Raw genomic sequence first — 15342 nt, forward strand, 5'->3', positions numbered from 1 at the left:
TTGTGTTTCACAGAGCAGAAGTTTTTAATTTTAATGAAGTTCAGCTTATCAGTTATTTCTTTCATGGATCCTGTCTTTAGTGCTATATCTAAAAAGTCATTGCCTTACCCAAGGCCATCTAGGTTTTCACCTATGTTATTTTCTATGAGTTTTATAGTTTCATATTTACATTTAGGTCTGTGATCCATTTTGAGTTAATTTTTGTGAAGGGGGTGTAAGGTCTGTGTCTAGATTCTTTTTTTTTTTTTGTATTTGGAAGCCCAGTTGTTCCAGCACCATTTGTTGAAAAGACTAGGATTGTTTTTAAAGAAATAAGGACGTTTATTCCATCACTGAAGGCAGCAGATAGATAATTCTAAGGTTGGTTAATTCAATGACTGTTTCAGTCAGCTAGGGCCACCATAACAAAATACCACACACTGGGTGGTTTAAACAACAGATATTTACTTTCTCACCGTTCTGGAGGCTGGAAATCCAAGATCAAGGTGTTGTCATGTTTGGTTTCTCCTGAAGCCTCTCTCCTTGGCTTGCAAATGGCCACCTTCTCATGGTGCCCTCACATGGCATTTTGTCTGTGCTTGAATCCTGTGTCTCTCCCTTTTCTTATAAGGACACCAGTCAGATTGGATTAGGACCACTCACATGACCTCATTTAACTTTCATTACCTCTTTCAATGCCCTGTCTCCAAATACAGTCACATTGCGAGTTAGGGCTTCAACCTATGAATTTTGGGAGGACACAGTTCAGTCCCTAACAGTGACTCAATGATGTTAGAACTCTGGGTTGGTATCTCAGTGGTTCTCTTGTTTTTCACTCATAATCCCAAGATGGTGCCACAACTCTGAGCATCACATCCTCATACGACATTGTTATTGCAAGAAATGGCAAGTTCCTTTCTTGGGTCTCTTTGTTCTCCATCTTCAGGATGTCATTTTGAAAGAACGCATGGTGACTACCACGTGCGCACGATCTAGCTTCTACCATTCACATTTGGCTGCATTTGCTCTACCACATGTGATCCTATTCCTCCCTCTCTCCATTCCTGGGTCAGAGCTAGGATTCGATCTTCATGACTCCAAGTACAGTTTGTTTGTTTTGTTTCTTTGTTTTGTAGCTAGTATTAGCTGAGCACCTACTACATGTAGCCACCATTCGGAACTACTTTAATCTTCTCGAGATTCCTACAAAGTAGGTGCTATGATTAGTCTTAGTGTCTACAGATGAGAGCGGATGGTTCAGAACAGTTAAGTAACTTGCCTAAGGTCACGCAGCTAGTGGGTGGTAAAGCTGGTAAATGGTGACCTCAGCGATTCTGGCACCAGTGCCTGCCCTCTTAACCACATCTGCCACATCAGAGGCTCCCAAATTGGTTTCAAATTGCTTCCTTCTACTTTTCTCACTCCTAAAGGTGACACCATTGTTAACGCTACAAAAGATGGAGTTTACTTGAAAGGAAAAGATTGCTCTCCACCTGTTATTCCCTATGTTACTTTTCCCCTCCATTGATCGCTTGGTCAAAGCAAACAATCAACAGTAGTGACTAAAGCTATCACAAAGGCTCCCACTGTGGTAAAGGTGAGAAACAGCAGGCCCACGAGAAGTCTCCTGTGGTGTTGAAGAGTCTGGACTCTGAAGGCAGATTGCCTGGATTTGGCAGGTCGGTTAACCTCTTTGAGACTCAATATCCCCGTCTATAAATAGTAACTGCCTCATAAGATTATTCTGTCCGCATGAGTCATGGTGCATATAGAGTACTTAGAATAAAGCCTTGCACATAGCAAATATGTTGCAAATGTTTCCTGTTTGTTGATGTTATTATTAATATTCGGACTCTACCAATCCACAGGGTCTAAGTTATTTCTTCTCTCTTCATTGAACTAACAGGGAAACAGCCCCGAAGGACCGATCTGGCAGTCTTGTAATCTCTGACAGGTAGTTAAGAAGTTGCAAAATTGAGTAAGGGCCAATTTCCGACAGTGTTTTAAATTCTCACCCGGTACAACACTGAGCTCTCCATTGAGCAGCTGAGCCCGGAGGACCCACCTCGCTGGCTCTGGGCTCCCTGGAGGTGGCTATTGGATTATTCCGTTGCTCTCTGGCAACCTTAGTGGCAGGCATTGGTCACGTGGCCTTTTTTTTTTTTTCCCTTTTCTTCCCATTTCCCCCCTGGGGTACACGAACAGGGCTGGCTATCCTTCCTCACCTCCATATTTGCTTTCCTCTGAGTAAGTCCTCTGGAAGTTCAAGTTCCTACAACTTAAATGCAGCCTCACCATGGGGGAGACCGGGCTCTTGGAAACAGCGGTGAATTTCCCGTGGAGATGCAGGCTTCCAGAAGAGGGTGCGGACAGTTGCAAGTCATGGCTCCTCCCTCTGATCTCTAACTTGGCCTTGCCGGCTTCAACCACAGATTTTTGTCTGTCCCACCTCCCCAAACCCAAGAAACCTGTTTCCAAGGGGCCTTTCATTACTCGACCCCTCCGACCTCATCTCCTTCACTAAATTATTTCCAGCTATTGAATTCTCTGTGAACTCACATTCTAGAATAATCAGCAATCTCAGCAAAATTTTGTATTCTCTGGCCCAGACTTTTCTTTTATTATTTCCACCCAAATTCTCCAATCTAAGCCACCACCACTCATTTTTTCCAATCCCATCTTGGATCCCCGCCCTGCAGGGTCACAGAGCCAACTTCCCAAGTTATTCGAGACTCAAGAGGTCTGCAGGGGCCACGGGTCTCACTATGGCTTATCACTCTCTTACTCTTTCTTCCACTTGGTAAATACTTAGTCAAGCTCCCGTGCTGGTCACAGCACTGGGTGCTTAAGATAAAGCAATAAACAGGACTGGATCTCAGCTCATCGCTCCTGTCATAACTCTCCCTAGGAGAGACCAAATTAATCAAATAAACATCACACAAATAAATGTAAAATTACAATTTGGAGTGTTACAAAGGGGAAGTGCAATACTAATGTACGATAGGGAGAGTTATGGGCTGGGGCTCAGGAAAAGCATTTCTGAGGCTGTAATGTGAAGTTGATATCTGAAGCAAGAGTAGAAGTTCAAAAGCAGAGATGAGAGGGAAGTGCATTCCTGGCCGAGGAAATGCCCTGTCCCAGTGGCAGGTTGAGGGGAGGTGGGTCTCATGATCTTGTCTGTGTTTTGCAACGATCCCGCTGACTATAGACAGCTTTTTGGAAAGGGTCTTCACGGGGGGGAGCGTGTAGACCAGCTGGGAGGCTGTGCAGGAGTTCACTTCAGAGATGATGGTGGTTTGATCCAGGGTGGTAGTGGTGACACACTTGACAGATCTTTAGGAGGGGAAATAGACAAGCCTCACTGTTGCGCTGGATTGGGGGACGAGGGGCAGGGAGGCCGCTCACCGTCCATGGTCTCCTTAGTGTATTCCACTCCACCTTCTCTTCCCTCCTTGGGAGCCTGATCTCTCTCCTGCCCCTCACTTCATTATCTTGCGTAAACTTACATAACAGCTGGTGTATAGAAATTACCAGTGTCAATAAAAGTTATTTTATATATTGATGATGCGGCACCTCCTTCCTCCTACTCTCAGAGTTGAGAGTTCTCCTTTCTCAGACTAACCTTTTCATCTACACTCTGCACCCATCCTTCCCTATGTTCCTGGGACCTTGCTGCCGAGGTTGTCACTTCTCAATAACCCAAGGCTTCTTAAGCTTTCGTATGCCATGGACCCCTTTAGCAGTCTGGTGAGGTCTATGGACCTCTTCTCAGAAGGATGTTTTCAAATGCAGATAATAAATATACATGATAGGAAAAAATTATATTGAAATAAAGCTGTATAATAAAGTTCTGTTATTATGGTAACGTATGTGCTTCTTTATAAAGCATTAAAGAACAGTATTCTTCAATGGTGGGTGCAATAACGACCATGCTGTCAAAGGAGTCATGAGAATAAATGATGTTTTGAGATACCCGCAACAAATGGAAAGTGATTCACCCCTTTCTCAGGTCCACTGGGCACAATTCGCAAGAACTGCTAATACTGGAGATTCGTTACCTCCATTAATAAGTAAGGGAAATACTCAAGTCCACTTAGAGATCGTGGAAAATAAAGATAAAAGTTTTCCCCCATCAAAGTTCATGGATGCCTTGCTCTAGCTTATTCACACCCACCCAGGTCCTCTCCAGCGTCAACCAGTGCCATGTTTGCGTGACCCTGGACCCTTCTGATTCGGGCACCCTGCGGACTTCTCTCCTCTCTCTCAAAACCTGAGTCCAGCAACCCTCCAGAGGCCCCCTGTCTGAACTTCCTGTGATGGGGTTCTGCCTTCCACTGCAAAGCAAAGCTGCTCTCCTGAAGCTGTGACTGGTTCTGTCTTTGCAAACCCCTCCTGGACCTCTCGGCAGTATTCACTTGACTTCTCTCTTGGCTTTTGCTTCCCCTGAGCTTCTGGGAACCCACCTTGTCTGGGTCCTCTGTGTCCTTCATCTGTTCCCCCTTTGTCTTCTCTGCCAGCTGCTCTTCCTTCAGTGCCCTGGGATTTCCAGGGGCCCTTCCATCCTGTCCTCTCTCAAGGAACGCATATGTTCTTGGTATCAGGGTCGCCCCTACCTTGCTGCTGCCCCCCCGCCCAGCCCTCACCTGTGTGCAGGAAGGGCTCAGTAGCAGAGATTTCCACCATCACCTTAGGCTTCAGCTGGACGAAAGCCACCTCTTCTGCTCATTGGAAGCCCGGTCCTGTTCCCAGGCTCCCTCATTTCCTTCCTCTTGCCACTCTCCTTTCGGTCTTCCAAGCTAGGAGCCCTGAGGTTATGCTGGAGTCTTCCTCCACCTTCAACTTCTAGAATGAACTGGCTACTCCTGCTTGCCCTGTGTGTCTTTGATTGTTCGCTTTCTCTCCGTTTCCTCTGCGATCACCCTCTCCAGCCGCAGTTTACCTCCCCGTAGGATTTCTCTCCTCTTTCCCACCCCCATGGCTCACGATCTATCTTGCATACCACTGCCGGCACAATCTTGCTGAAACACTGCTTTCCTCAAGTAAACATCTCTGGCTGGCTTTCAACCCCCCTGCCCGTCAACTCCCACCTATAAACAACAGTTACAAAACAAATTTGTAAAATAATTTTTCCCATGTGTATCTAAGATAAGCCAAGGACTCCACTTCTTCCTGCGAGACCAGCCCTTCTCTGAGAAAGCCTCCCAGCCCACAGAAATCGGTGGAGCGTGGGGACCTGTGAGAGTTTGGCTCTCTAAATTCAAGTCGGCCTCCCTATGGAGGCTGTGGTTGCTGGCAATGTTCTCAGGGCTGTGGCTGAAAAAAAAAAAGGAGACCACCGTCACTTCTGCCTGAACTTCCAGGGGCCCCCAGCTGGAATTCATAGAGGCCAGCCCACCTGGCTGGATGGGCAAGCTATCTGGAAGGGCTGTAATTAAATTCTGTTATCAGCTCCTGAAGTGGGTCTCCTCTCCTGGGTACACAGTATGCCAAGCCCTTCCCCCTCCTCCCGAGGAGGCTTTCGGAAAAGAAAAGACTGGATCCGTTCAACAAAAACAGATGAATGATGACGAAAGGATGAGAGACTCACCTGTTGAGATGACACGATCGGGCCACGGGGGTTCCTCATCTCACGGGGGGTGGGGGTGGGGGGGAGGGGGGCGGCTACCAGCTCCCACGGGCGTCACATTGGAGACTGGGCGATGCAGAGCTGGACCCCTCGCGGCTCAACCAGAGATGCACCCCCTTTGCCTCCACCCCGAGAAAAAGGGCTTTGGACTCACCTCTGTAGTTCTGGGCCAGGTTGTGGCCCGTCTGCCTAATTTATTTCTTATACACAAGGAGAAAAGGAAGAGCAAAGGAGCAGAAGAAAAGCAGCCCAGGAAAAGTCCGTTTGTTTCCCCTTCATCTGGTGACCTACACTTGAAAATGACCAAGTGTACCCTTTATGGGTCTCTCCGATGTGTGTTTGGTAGAGAGAACTAACCCATCTGATGTTGAACCTTTCAGCACTTTTTACTTCCGGTCACCTTGCTGTCCCTCATAAGACTGTAACCTTGAGTTTAGAAGTAGAGATTCTGGAACCCCCTGCTAAGATATTATGGAGCCCCCCCTCCCCCAGCTGCTCCAGACAGAGGAGTTGACAGTCCAGGCCAGTTAATAAGCTTCGACAAGGCTCCTTACCTCCTTCTGTGCTTATCTTGCTTGACCCAGCGTTCAACCAAGAAGGCAGGCAGCACTTAAGGTAATTGGGGCCAAACAAATGAGAACGCTTTTAACATAAACACTCTGCTGACATTGGAGGCATGGTAACACACTCTTGTGAGAACAACAGCGAGATGAGTTACAGGCAGAAACAACTCTGTCACCCCTGTCAGTGGTCATAAAATTGCCCAGTTATTTATTATTTGATTTACTGTGTCCACCATGGTTTAAAGCGTCCCTGCGGCTCTCCCTAAAGACTAAACCAAAATCAAATTAAAATGAAGGGAAGTTCCGCTTATCCTGAAAGCTGGTTTGCAGTTGTGCAGAGGAGCAAATCAATAGGAGTGGGGCACGAACTGTATTTGTTCAGAATCGTGAGCTGTCGGCGCGCTCAGTCTTGGACTGGCTCACGTGATGAATTGGCTTTGTCATTCCCATTCTGTATTTAGGGGAATGCAGCAGTGGGATCTGTGACGAAGCCTCCTGCATCAATGGTGGCACCTGCACAGCAAGCAAAGCTGACTCCTACGTTTGCCTCTGTCCCCTGGGATTTAGAGGTCGACACTGTGAAGATGGTGAGAAAGAAGCAAGCTGATGGCGATGTCTGTCTGCATTGTTAATTCATGTTGATGTACTTTTTCATCAATGTACTTTTAGCAAAGGTCCCATATATTTTTATGGGATTAATGTTGCTTTGCTGGGAGGGATGGGAGAATCTTTTCTTTAACCAGGTTGGAGTGTCTTCAAGTGTCAGAGTGGCAAACCAGCCAAAGACAAGTTCTCTTGAAGATGTTCCTGGGCCAGGCTTTGGTGGGCTCATCTTGGCCCTCAGATAGCTTTGAAAAGCCTATATTTGTGTGGTTTGTGTCAGAATTTGAAGCATTCACAGCTCAGGCTCCTTAGAATATCTGATGGTTTCAGAGAAAATGTTGGGAAGGTACACACGGAAACATTAACAGTGTGATGTTTCTTTTTCTTTGTACTGTTCTGCTGAATTATTCTACCTCTCAATACTGTATATATTGATTATATATATACACATATATGTATGCATACATATAAACACACACACACACACAAATACACACATGTAATAATGGAAACGTTGAAAGATTTAAAAGAGTTTTGGAAAAACCAAGCAGGGTTGAACATGTATTAACTTTTCTGCCAGTGATTCAGACTTGGCCCTAAGACACCATCCCGGGGAAAAGTTGTTTTTTAACACTGTGTAATCTCAAATTTCTTGTCACCTAGAAGAGGGCGTTGTGAGTCAGAGTAAGCCAAAGCTGTTATACACCATCTTCCTATTTCTGTAGCCTAACATACTAAACGTTGATCCTTGCCCATATCACTGAAGGTCAGTGAGAGGAGTATGCTCTGCTTCACATAGTCATTCGGGGACGCAGACGCCTGCCTTCTAGTGGCTCTGCTGGGGCCTTAGAATCCTCCACTGATTCCTGCATGCAGCCAGCAGGTGAAGAAGAAAGAGCAAGTGGAGGATGGAGGGAAGCTTTAGGGGCCAGACCTGGAATTCTGTGTACTACTTCCACCCACATTCCAGTGGCCAGAACTCAGCTACACCACGCACCTATCTTCAGAGCAGCTGAGAAACAGAGTTTAGTTCTGTAGCCAGGAGGAAGAGAAGATGCTAGTTCTGGCACAGAGGGATTTCTAACCACGTGCTTGTTCTTTCAGCTTTCACCTTGACCATTCCTCAGTTCAGAGAGTCTCTGAGGTCCTACGCTGCAACACCCTGGCCACTGGAGCCCCGGCATTACCTCTCCTTCATGGAGTTTGAGATCACGTTTAGGCCTGACTCAGATGACGGCGTCCTCCTGTACAGCTATGACACGGGCAGCAAAGACTTCCTGTCTATCAACATGGCAGGGGGCCACGTGGAGTTCCGCTTTGACTGCGGCTCTGGGACTGGTGTTCTCAGGTAAGGGCTGAGACCGTCAGGGTCCCCCTCCCCTCAAAAGCCAGACAACAGTCACTTTGAAGAAAGACAAATTTGTCATCTACCAGCTTGCTCTCTTCCTGTCTTCCTACAGTTCTCTTTTCTGAAACCTGTCCTGATTCATACAGATGACCTGCTTCCCAGAGATCATGCTCTCCTGCTGGCAAGGTTTCCTCTTCTTGAATAACTACCCAGTCCTCTCCACCTAAGATCATGCAACGCAATCAGCGGAAACGTGATAAATTGTCAATCAGCACCTTGCTCAGAGCATCGCTTAGTGGGCAAATATACGACAACTAGTTTAAAAAGTACCAATAGAAATGTAATGAACAGAAATTTCCTTGGTGACCTCACTTTATTTATTTATTTTGTCCATTGGAAGTAGTGTGTATCAGAGCCACAATCACTTAAAAACATCAAATTATTATTCATCTGCCCTATTTCCCACAAACGTCCTATTGAGAGAAGCTGAACAAGTTGTTTCCATTAGATTAAGAGGCTTTCAAAAGGACACCAACTTCCTCACCAGCATCGAGTGAACACACCGTGGCATTACATTACACATGCTCATACGTGAATAAATACATAATTGTCACATAATCATCCATTGCTATGCATCAATAGATTGGGGGGGCCTCACTTTAAATTTTAACGTTCCTCTTGCTCTATTTCTTTGGTGGCAACTAAGTTATTTGGCATGGCTCTTATCGGCCTCCATATAGAGAAGCTGATAGCAAATCACCAGCAACTGCAAAGACCCTTCCCTGACCAACGTGCTCGTGAAGGCTGGGTGATGACTGGTTTCAACAGCATGGAGTAACTAAGTGCTTCTAAAGCGCTTGCTGGTGTCTGCAGATTTGGTTCTGGGTTATCAACACTTTCCTTCTGTTATCTAGTCTGTACTGTTCATTGACTTGGCAGATCGATTGTTCCCATACAGTGTGGCAGTATCTTTGTGAATCCCTCAGAGCCTGCAGTTGGGAGGTGCAGATAGTTTTCTTGCTTGTTTATGTCTCCCTCTTTTCACTGTGTTCCTCCCATGGTAGTTTTTTTGGTTTCTTTTCTTTTCTTTTCTTTTCTTTTCTTTTTTTTAACATCTTTATTGGAGTATAATTGCTTTACAATGGTGTGTTAGTTTCTGCTGTATAACAAAGTGAATCAGCTATACATACACATCTGATCTCCCTGTGCCATGCGGCTGCTCCCACTAGCTATCCACCCTACGTTTGGTAGTGTATATATGTCCATGCCACTCTCACTTCGTCACAGCTTACCCTTCCCCCTCCCCATATCCTCAAGTCCATGCTCTAGTAGGTCTGTGTTTTATTTTGTTCCACAGTGCCCTGCAGCAGGAAATCGGTTAGTCTTTGTTGTTGTTTTAAAGGAAATCGCGGGCTGTACTGAATCACAATTCATATTGCTAGACTGTCATTTCTAGAAAGAGTTTGTCGCTGAGATCTTATAGCCATGCGTTGCCCTTAATTGCTGATCGTTGTTTATGGCTGATGGGAAGTGCTTACTGCATTAGGTTTCAACAATTCTTTCAAAGGACAGTTCATTTTTGTCCTTAAGGGCTGAATTCCTACACATCGGTGAGCCCTCCCACCTTGGGGAATGGACAGACACTTTTGTACCTCTGGTTATGCAAGAACATCCTATGTCTCAAGACAACTTTGGTGGGTATTTAATTGATTCAATTTACATATGATTATGCAAAACAGTCTAAGCAATTCACTTAGAACTATTTGTCAGGTCGAGAAAGGAAGACACCTTGAATATCACCTTGTACTTTCAAATGGCCTCGTGCTGGATAAGGAATGAACAGAAAGGGCTGGGGAGGGTCGGGGCTCATCAGCCCTCCTCCTGCACAGATTGCCCCCTGCCCCCTGCACCTCGACAGTGGCAGCTGCAGCTATGGGGTCACAATGGAACCTTAGAAGTCCAGCATTTCCCTCTTTCATAATTCTGCTTCTATTTTTGACAAGAGGTGTTTTTCATTTTTTTTCACATAAGTTATTGCTTCCCTGCCTGTCAGGAAAGGCTCCTGGAAAAAGAATTCTTTAGTATTAGGTGTGATGAAAAGGAGGCAAGAACTCAGAGATTCCAAGGAACAGACCACCGTCTGCTCCCCTGGGCCATCCCCTCTCCAGCGTAACTGACAACACTGATCACGGTTAGTGTTTCAGATTCAGACGGCCCTTTGGAAGATGTTTATTCTGAAAACCAGTTCCAAGGCTTCCTGCTTCATTAACACAATTCAGTGAAAGACTCAACTACAGGAAGCTGCGGAATTGGCCAAATCATTTTAACTTTAGGAAAAGGATAAGGTGGTCTGATTTATGATGAACTTGATTCAAAAATCGAGACAACTGCAGTGAGCTCTTAATGGCCACAATCAGTATCACTCTGCTGAGGGAAGCAGCGTGTCGACGGGGAGTGACCTCTACGCAAGAAGAACAGGCTCAGGTGCCCTTAGTTATTACGGAGGTGGGCTGCTGAACAAGATCTTTATCGCATATTGATTGAGCCAAGGTGATTAAATTCTAATTGCTAAGGACAAATGGCAAAAGTATTTGCCAGAACAAAAAATCAAGTGAGGGGGTGGAGACCTTTCAATAATTGTGCCCATTGGTATTCCTGGTGAGTTTCTAAAGATGATCCAGGACCAAAAAATAATTGGGAGGTTCAGTGAAGGCCAGGAACTATATAGACATCTTTAGAAACACAAATGCAATACTTATACCCTTTTACACACCTCACTGTAAAATGTAACATGTAAAACTCTTATCAATATCATTTAAACTTCAAGTGTTTCCATCTTGAATGAATAATTGAATTTTTAAAGTACTTTTAATCCTTTTCACAATATCAGACAACATGGAAACTGTCCCCCCAGTATTTTATTATGAAACATTTCAAATATATAGAAAAGTTGAAAGAATTGTACAGTAAAATACTTATACCCACCACCTATAGTCTACAATTAACGCTCTACTGTATTTGCTTTATCATGTGCCTATTTATCCTTATATTCCCCATCCATCCATCAATCCATCCACCCATCTTATTTTTTATGCATTTCAGAGGATGCTACAGACATCAGTACATCAAGGAATCTGTTTTACATCATAGCCTATATAATTTTCTCTTCTTCAAAGCTTGTATGCAACTCTGATCACACTTTAGCCTCATGTCACCCCTCATCTTTTTTTTTAAATTAATTAATTAATTAATTAATTAATTAATTTGTTTTGGCTGTGTTGGGTCTTCGTTTCTGTGCGAGGGCTTTTCTCTAGTTGCGGCGAGCGGGGGCCACTCTTCATCGCGGTGCGCGGGCCTCTCACTATCGCGGCCTCTCTTGTTGCGGAGCACAGGCTCCAGACGCACAGGCTCGGTAATTGTGGCTCACGGGCCCAGTTGCTCCGCGGCATGTGGGATCTTCCCAGACCAGGGTTGGAACCCGTGTCCACTGCATTGGCAGGCAGATTCTTAACCACTGCGCCACCAGGGAAGCCCGAACCCCTCATCTTGAAAACCAGACTAATCCTACCCCCGTTTCAGACTTGTTGTAAGGAATAAGTAAAATGATAAGTGAGATACTTACTCCTCCCACGAAGGGGTCCCATAAATGGAGCTAGCACTGCTGTGTTTACCAAGAAGGAAAGAAGGTTTTTCTTTTTGCTGAAGGGAGTGAGGTGCCTAAGGTTGGCACGTTTCATGTGAGCCAGATTGGTGGACGTTATTTCTAACGCCAGTGATGCTAACCCATGCTCAGTTTCCTTCCATCAACAGGAGTGAAGAGCCCCTCACCCTGGGTCACTGGCACGAGCTGCACGTGTCTCGCACAGCGAAGAATGGTATCTTACAGGTGGATCAGCAGAAAGTGGTGGAGGGAATGGCGGAGGTAAGAAGGACGTCACCTCCTGATGGCTTATGTGAATGGGGTTACTATTTGCTTCCTGTCTTGGAGATGAAAGTGGCAGCATAATGATTAAACACAGTGCCAGTTTACCTGGGCTAACAACCAAGCTTCCCACTGGGCAAGTTACTTAACTTTGCAATTCCTCAACTGTGAACGGGGATGATAATAAGGGGGGGCCTCATAGGGTGGTTGGAAAGATGGAGTGAGCTAATACAAACGTAGCGCTTAGAAAATTGCCTGCCTACCTCCATGCCTCCCAAGCTCTGCCTTTGCTCATGTTGGTGTATAAGGCAGTTCAGAACACAACTCCAAGGCAGGGCCAGAGATGGAGTGGTCGCACAGCTGACGAGGACACAGACTCTGAAACCAGACTCACGGGGCTCAAGATCTAGCTCCATTCCTCACCAGTAGTGTGAACTCAGACCAGTCACTCGATCTCCCAAGTTGGTGTTTTTGCTTCTAAGAAATGGGGTAATGGTGACACAAGAATGAGGTCTTATAGAGTTGTGAGAATTAGAATAACTGTATTTATAAAACACCCCAGAACCTGGCATATGATCAGCACTTTGTAGCTTTACTTATTGTTAATAGCGTGCTATCATAATAACCTCAAGAGCTCAGAATTTCCACTCAAGTTTATAACTTTCATCCATGATTTTATTTCCAAGGTCATGTTCAAAGGAAAATGACATTTTTAAGGAGCGGTAAGAGAGATTTGCTTTAAACTGTAACCTACTGCGATTCTGTACACACACGAAATTTACAGACCCCTACAACAGAGGGGACTTTAGATTTGCCAGGATGTTCATTACAACAGCCTTCATTTTGTGCATCACAGATTTAAAGGGGGCATTGGGCTCCCCTGGTGGCGCAGTGGTTGAGAATCCGCCTGCCGATGCAGGGGACACGGGTTCGTGCCCCGGTCCGGGAAGATCCCACATGCCGTGGAGCGGCTGGGCCCGTGAGCCATGGCCGCTGAGCCTGCGCGTCCGGAGCCTGTGCTCCGCAACGGGAGAGGTCACGACAGTGAGAGGCCCGCGTACCACAAAAAATAAATAAAAAATAAAATAAGATAAAGGGGGCATTGATGAATGTGGGTGTTCTGATAAGAAAATGAATTGATAGAAAAAAGAAAAGGAAGGAAAAGGGACTCTTGGTGGTAAGAGGTATTTGGTTGAGGAGGAGAGAAGAAAGAAGGACACACATGTCAAGAAGGCAGCTTTGGGGACAGCAGTGGTGCGTGGTCCTATCAGAACCAAGGACCTCCTTGGGAATTAGAAGAACCAGAAACTGGGCTCTGCTTCAGGAGGCGAGTACCTTAGAAAATATCCCATATATATTTGTGGAAGGAAGGAAGGGAGAGGGGAAGGGACGGAGGAAAGATGGAAGGAAGAAAGGAAAGCAGGGAAGAAGGAAGGGAGACGAATAAAGGAAAATGGATTTTAAAGGGAGAATGGGAGTCACTTCTTGGACAATCCAGAAAACTCTAACAGCTGACTTTAGTCCAAGGCAAGATTAGAAGCTCACAAGCATAGTTCTGACTGTGTGTTGACTTAATAATATAAATTCAAAAAAGCATTGTATCGCTTTAGGCTCTAGTTACCAACATCTGTAAAACAGTAACAAAAACAGGATGGGCGTGTTTGTAACTAGTGGGCTTAAGGCCTTTGATTCTAAATAAGGAACTCTTCAGGAGGCAGTATTTACCATCGGGATCCTACAGTGAAGAGGTAACACAAAGGTAGAAACCACACCTCGGGTTCTGTTACTACCATGCCAGGGAATGAGAATTATACAGTATGGTAAAACCAGTGTCCTCCCTATTGGCTATTTGAAGGGATGGAGCTGAACGGATGGAGCTGACCGGAGGGCTGCCCAGCTGGAAAGCAGTATAAACATGTGGGAGGGAAGGCGTGGCTGTTCTGTGTGCATTTGAGGGTGGTTCTTGTGAGGCTGCCTTGAGACCGGAGTGGGAAGGCCCAGTGCTAGATCTCCAGGAGTTAAACCTTAAACAGATTACCCCGCAGGGGTCTCTGCGCCGCCAGCTGTCCTGTCCATACCATGTTCAAAGGTGTGGCTGAGAGGGGCAGAGGTCTTGGAGCTTAGAGATGGGCGGGGACAGGGATTAGAGGATACTGCTGGGGGCTAACCCGGCCCCTAAGCGTCCAGGCTGCACTGAGAAACACCAACAGCGCAGGGTGAGCCAAGCTATACAGACTCAGAGGAAAGGCAGTGCTTCCCAGGGCTTCAGGAAAACCCAACCAGGGCGTTTGCTCAGGTTTTCCAACCACTCCCAGCCGAACGGAAGCGGCAGATCCAGGCCCAGAGCATCCCACGGCAGAACAGGCCCACCTTGGTGGGTCTGTTTATCTCCTGCGGTCCTGCGTGGGCGTGGCCGCTGCAGCCCCGCCTCTTATCCACCTGCCGGTGGCGGGGGAGGATTTTGATGGGCAGCCAAAAGGGACGCCTCTCACCCCACGAGACCCCGCCCCGTTCTCTGGACCTAAGCAAGAAACTGCAAGTGTTTTCAAAACGGCCTGCTTCTCTGAAATCCCTTTGACCCTTCCTGCTTTCCTCCTAGTATTTTTGTTAAAGACAAGATGGAGATGGGTTCATGGGGGTGTGTGCTGACAGCTCCTGTCTGGTTCTCTATTTCATCGGGCCACAAGAATTCGCGAAAGCCCTTCCTTGATGACCAACCCCCTCCACCTCCCGGCTAGTTAAATAAGAACCCTAGAAGCTGCCTGAAGGTTATTGACAGAAGGCAGTTCAATATGTTTAATCCAAGACCTCTCTGCTTCTACCTGGCTGGACCCCGCCACCGTGAGCGCTCCCCTAGATGGAGCTCCCTCCTCTCTGTCGCCTCTTCTCCATCGCAACCGGACCCCAAATCCATTCTCCTCCCTCTGGCCAGTTATATTCCTAAAACACAGTCTGACTGTTCTCTCTCCTGCTGAAAACTCACTGCTTTTGGGGTGAAGTGCACATTTCTATCCATGCATGATCTGGTCCCTCCTTGCTTCTGCCCTATACCTACATGTCCTCTAAGCCCTGACTCTGTCCAGTTTCTTTCTCAGTTCTAACTCTTCCTAGTGCACCTCCCCACTCCCTATGTCTGGGGTAGAGTATGCGATGCCCCCTCCCCGCCAGGTGCACCCATAGTCACCTGGACAGTCCTCACAGGGTTCATCTTACCTGCCCGGTCACTTGTCTGTGTTCCCCCCAGCGTAAGCCTCTGGAGGGCAGGGACCTGGGCTTTCTTATTTACTGTTGTTTGTGCAGC

General features: G+C 46.4%; 1 protein-coding gene across 1 annotated transcript in view; it reads left to right on the forward strand.

The window, feature by feature from the left end:
- The window catches only part of EGFLAM (EGF like, fibronectin type III and laminin G domains), a 176045-nt gene that overhangs the window by 136492 nt on the left and 24211 nt on the right, over positions 1–15342 (forward strand). The window contains exons 14-16 of the mRNA XM_024123207.1: positions 6630–6755; positions 7876–8119; positions 11930–12041. Of these exons, the coding sequence (XP_023978975.1) occupies positions 6630–6755; positions 7876–8119; positions 11930–12041 (482 nt within the window). The remainder of the gene's footprint in view (positions 1–6629; positions 6756–7875; positions 8120–11929; positions 12042–15342) is intronic.

The sequence above is a fragment of the Physeter macrocephalus genome, chromosome 8, assembly GCF_002837175.3.
Source record: "Physeter macrocephalus isolate SW-GA chromosome 8, ASM283717v5, whole genome shotgun sequence".
In the NCBI taxonomy this organism is placed as follows: domain Eukaryota; kingdom Metazoa; phylum Chordata; class Mammalia; order Artiodactyla; family Physeteridae; genus Physeter; species Physeter macrocephalus.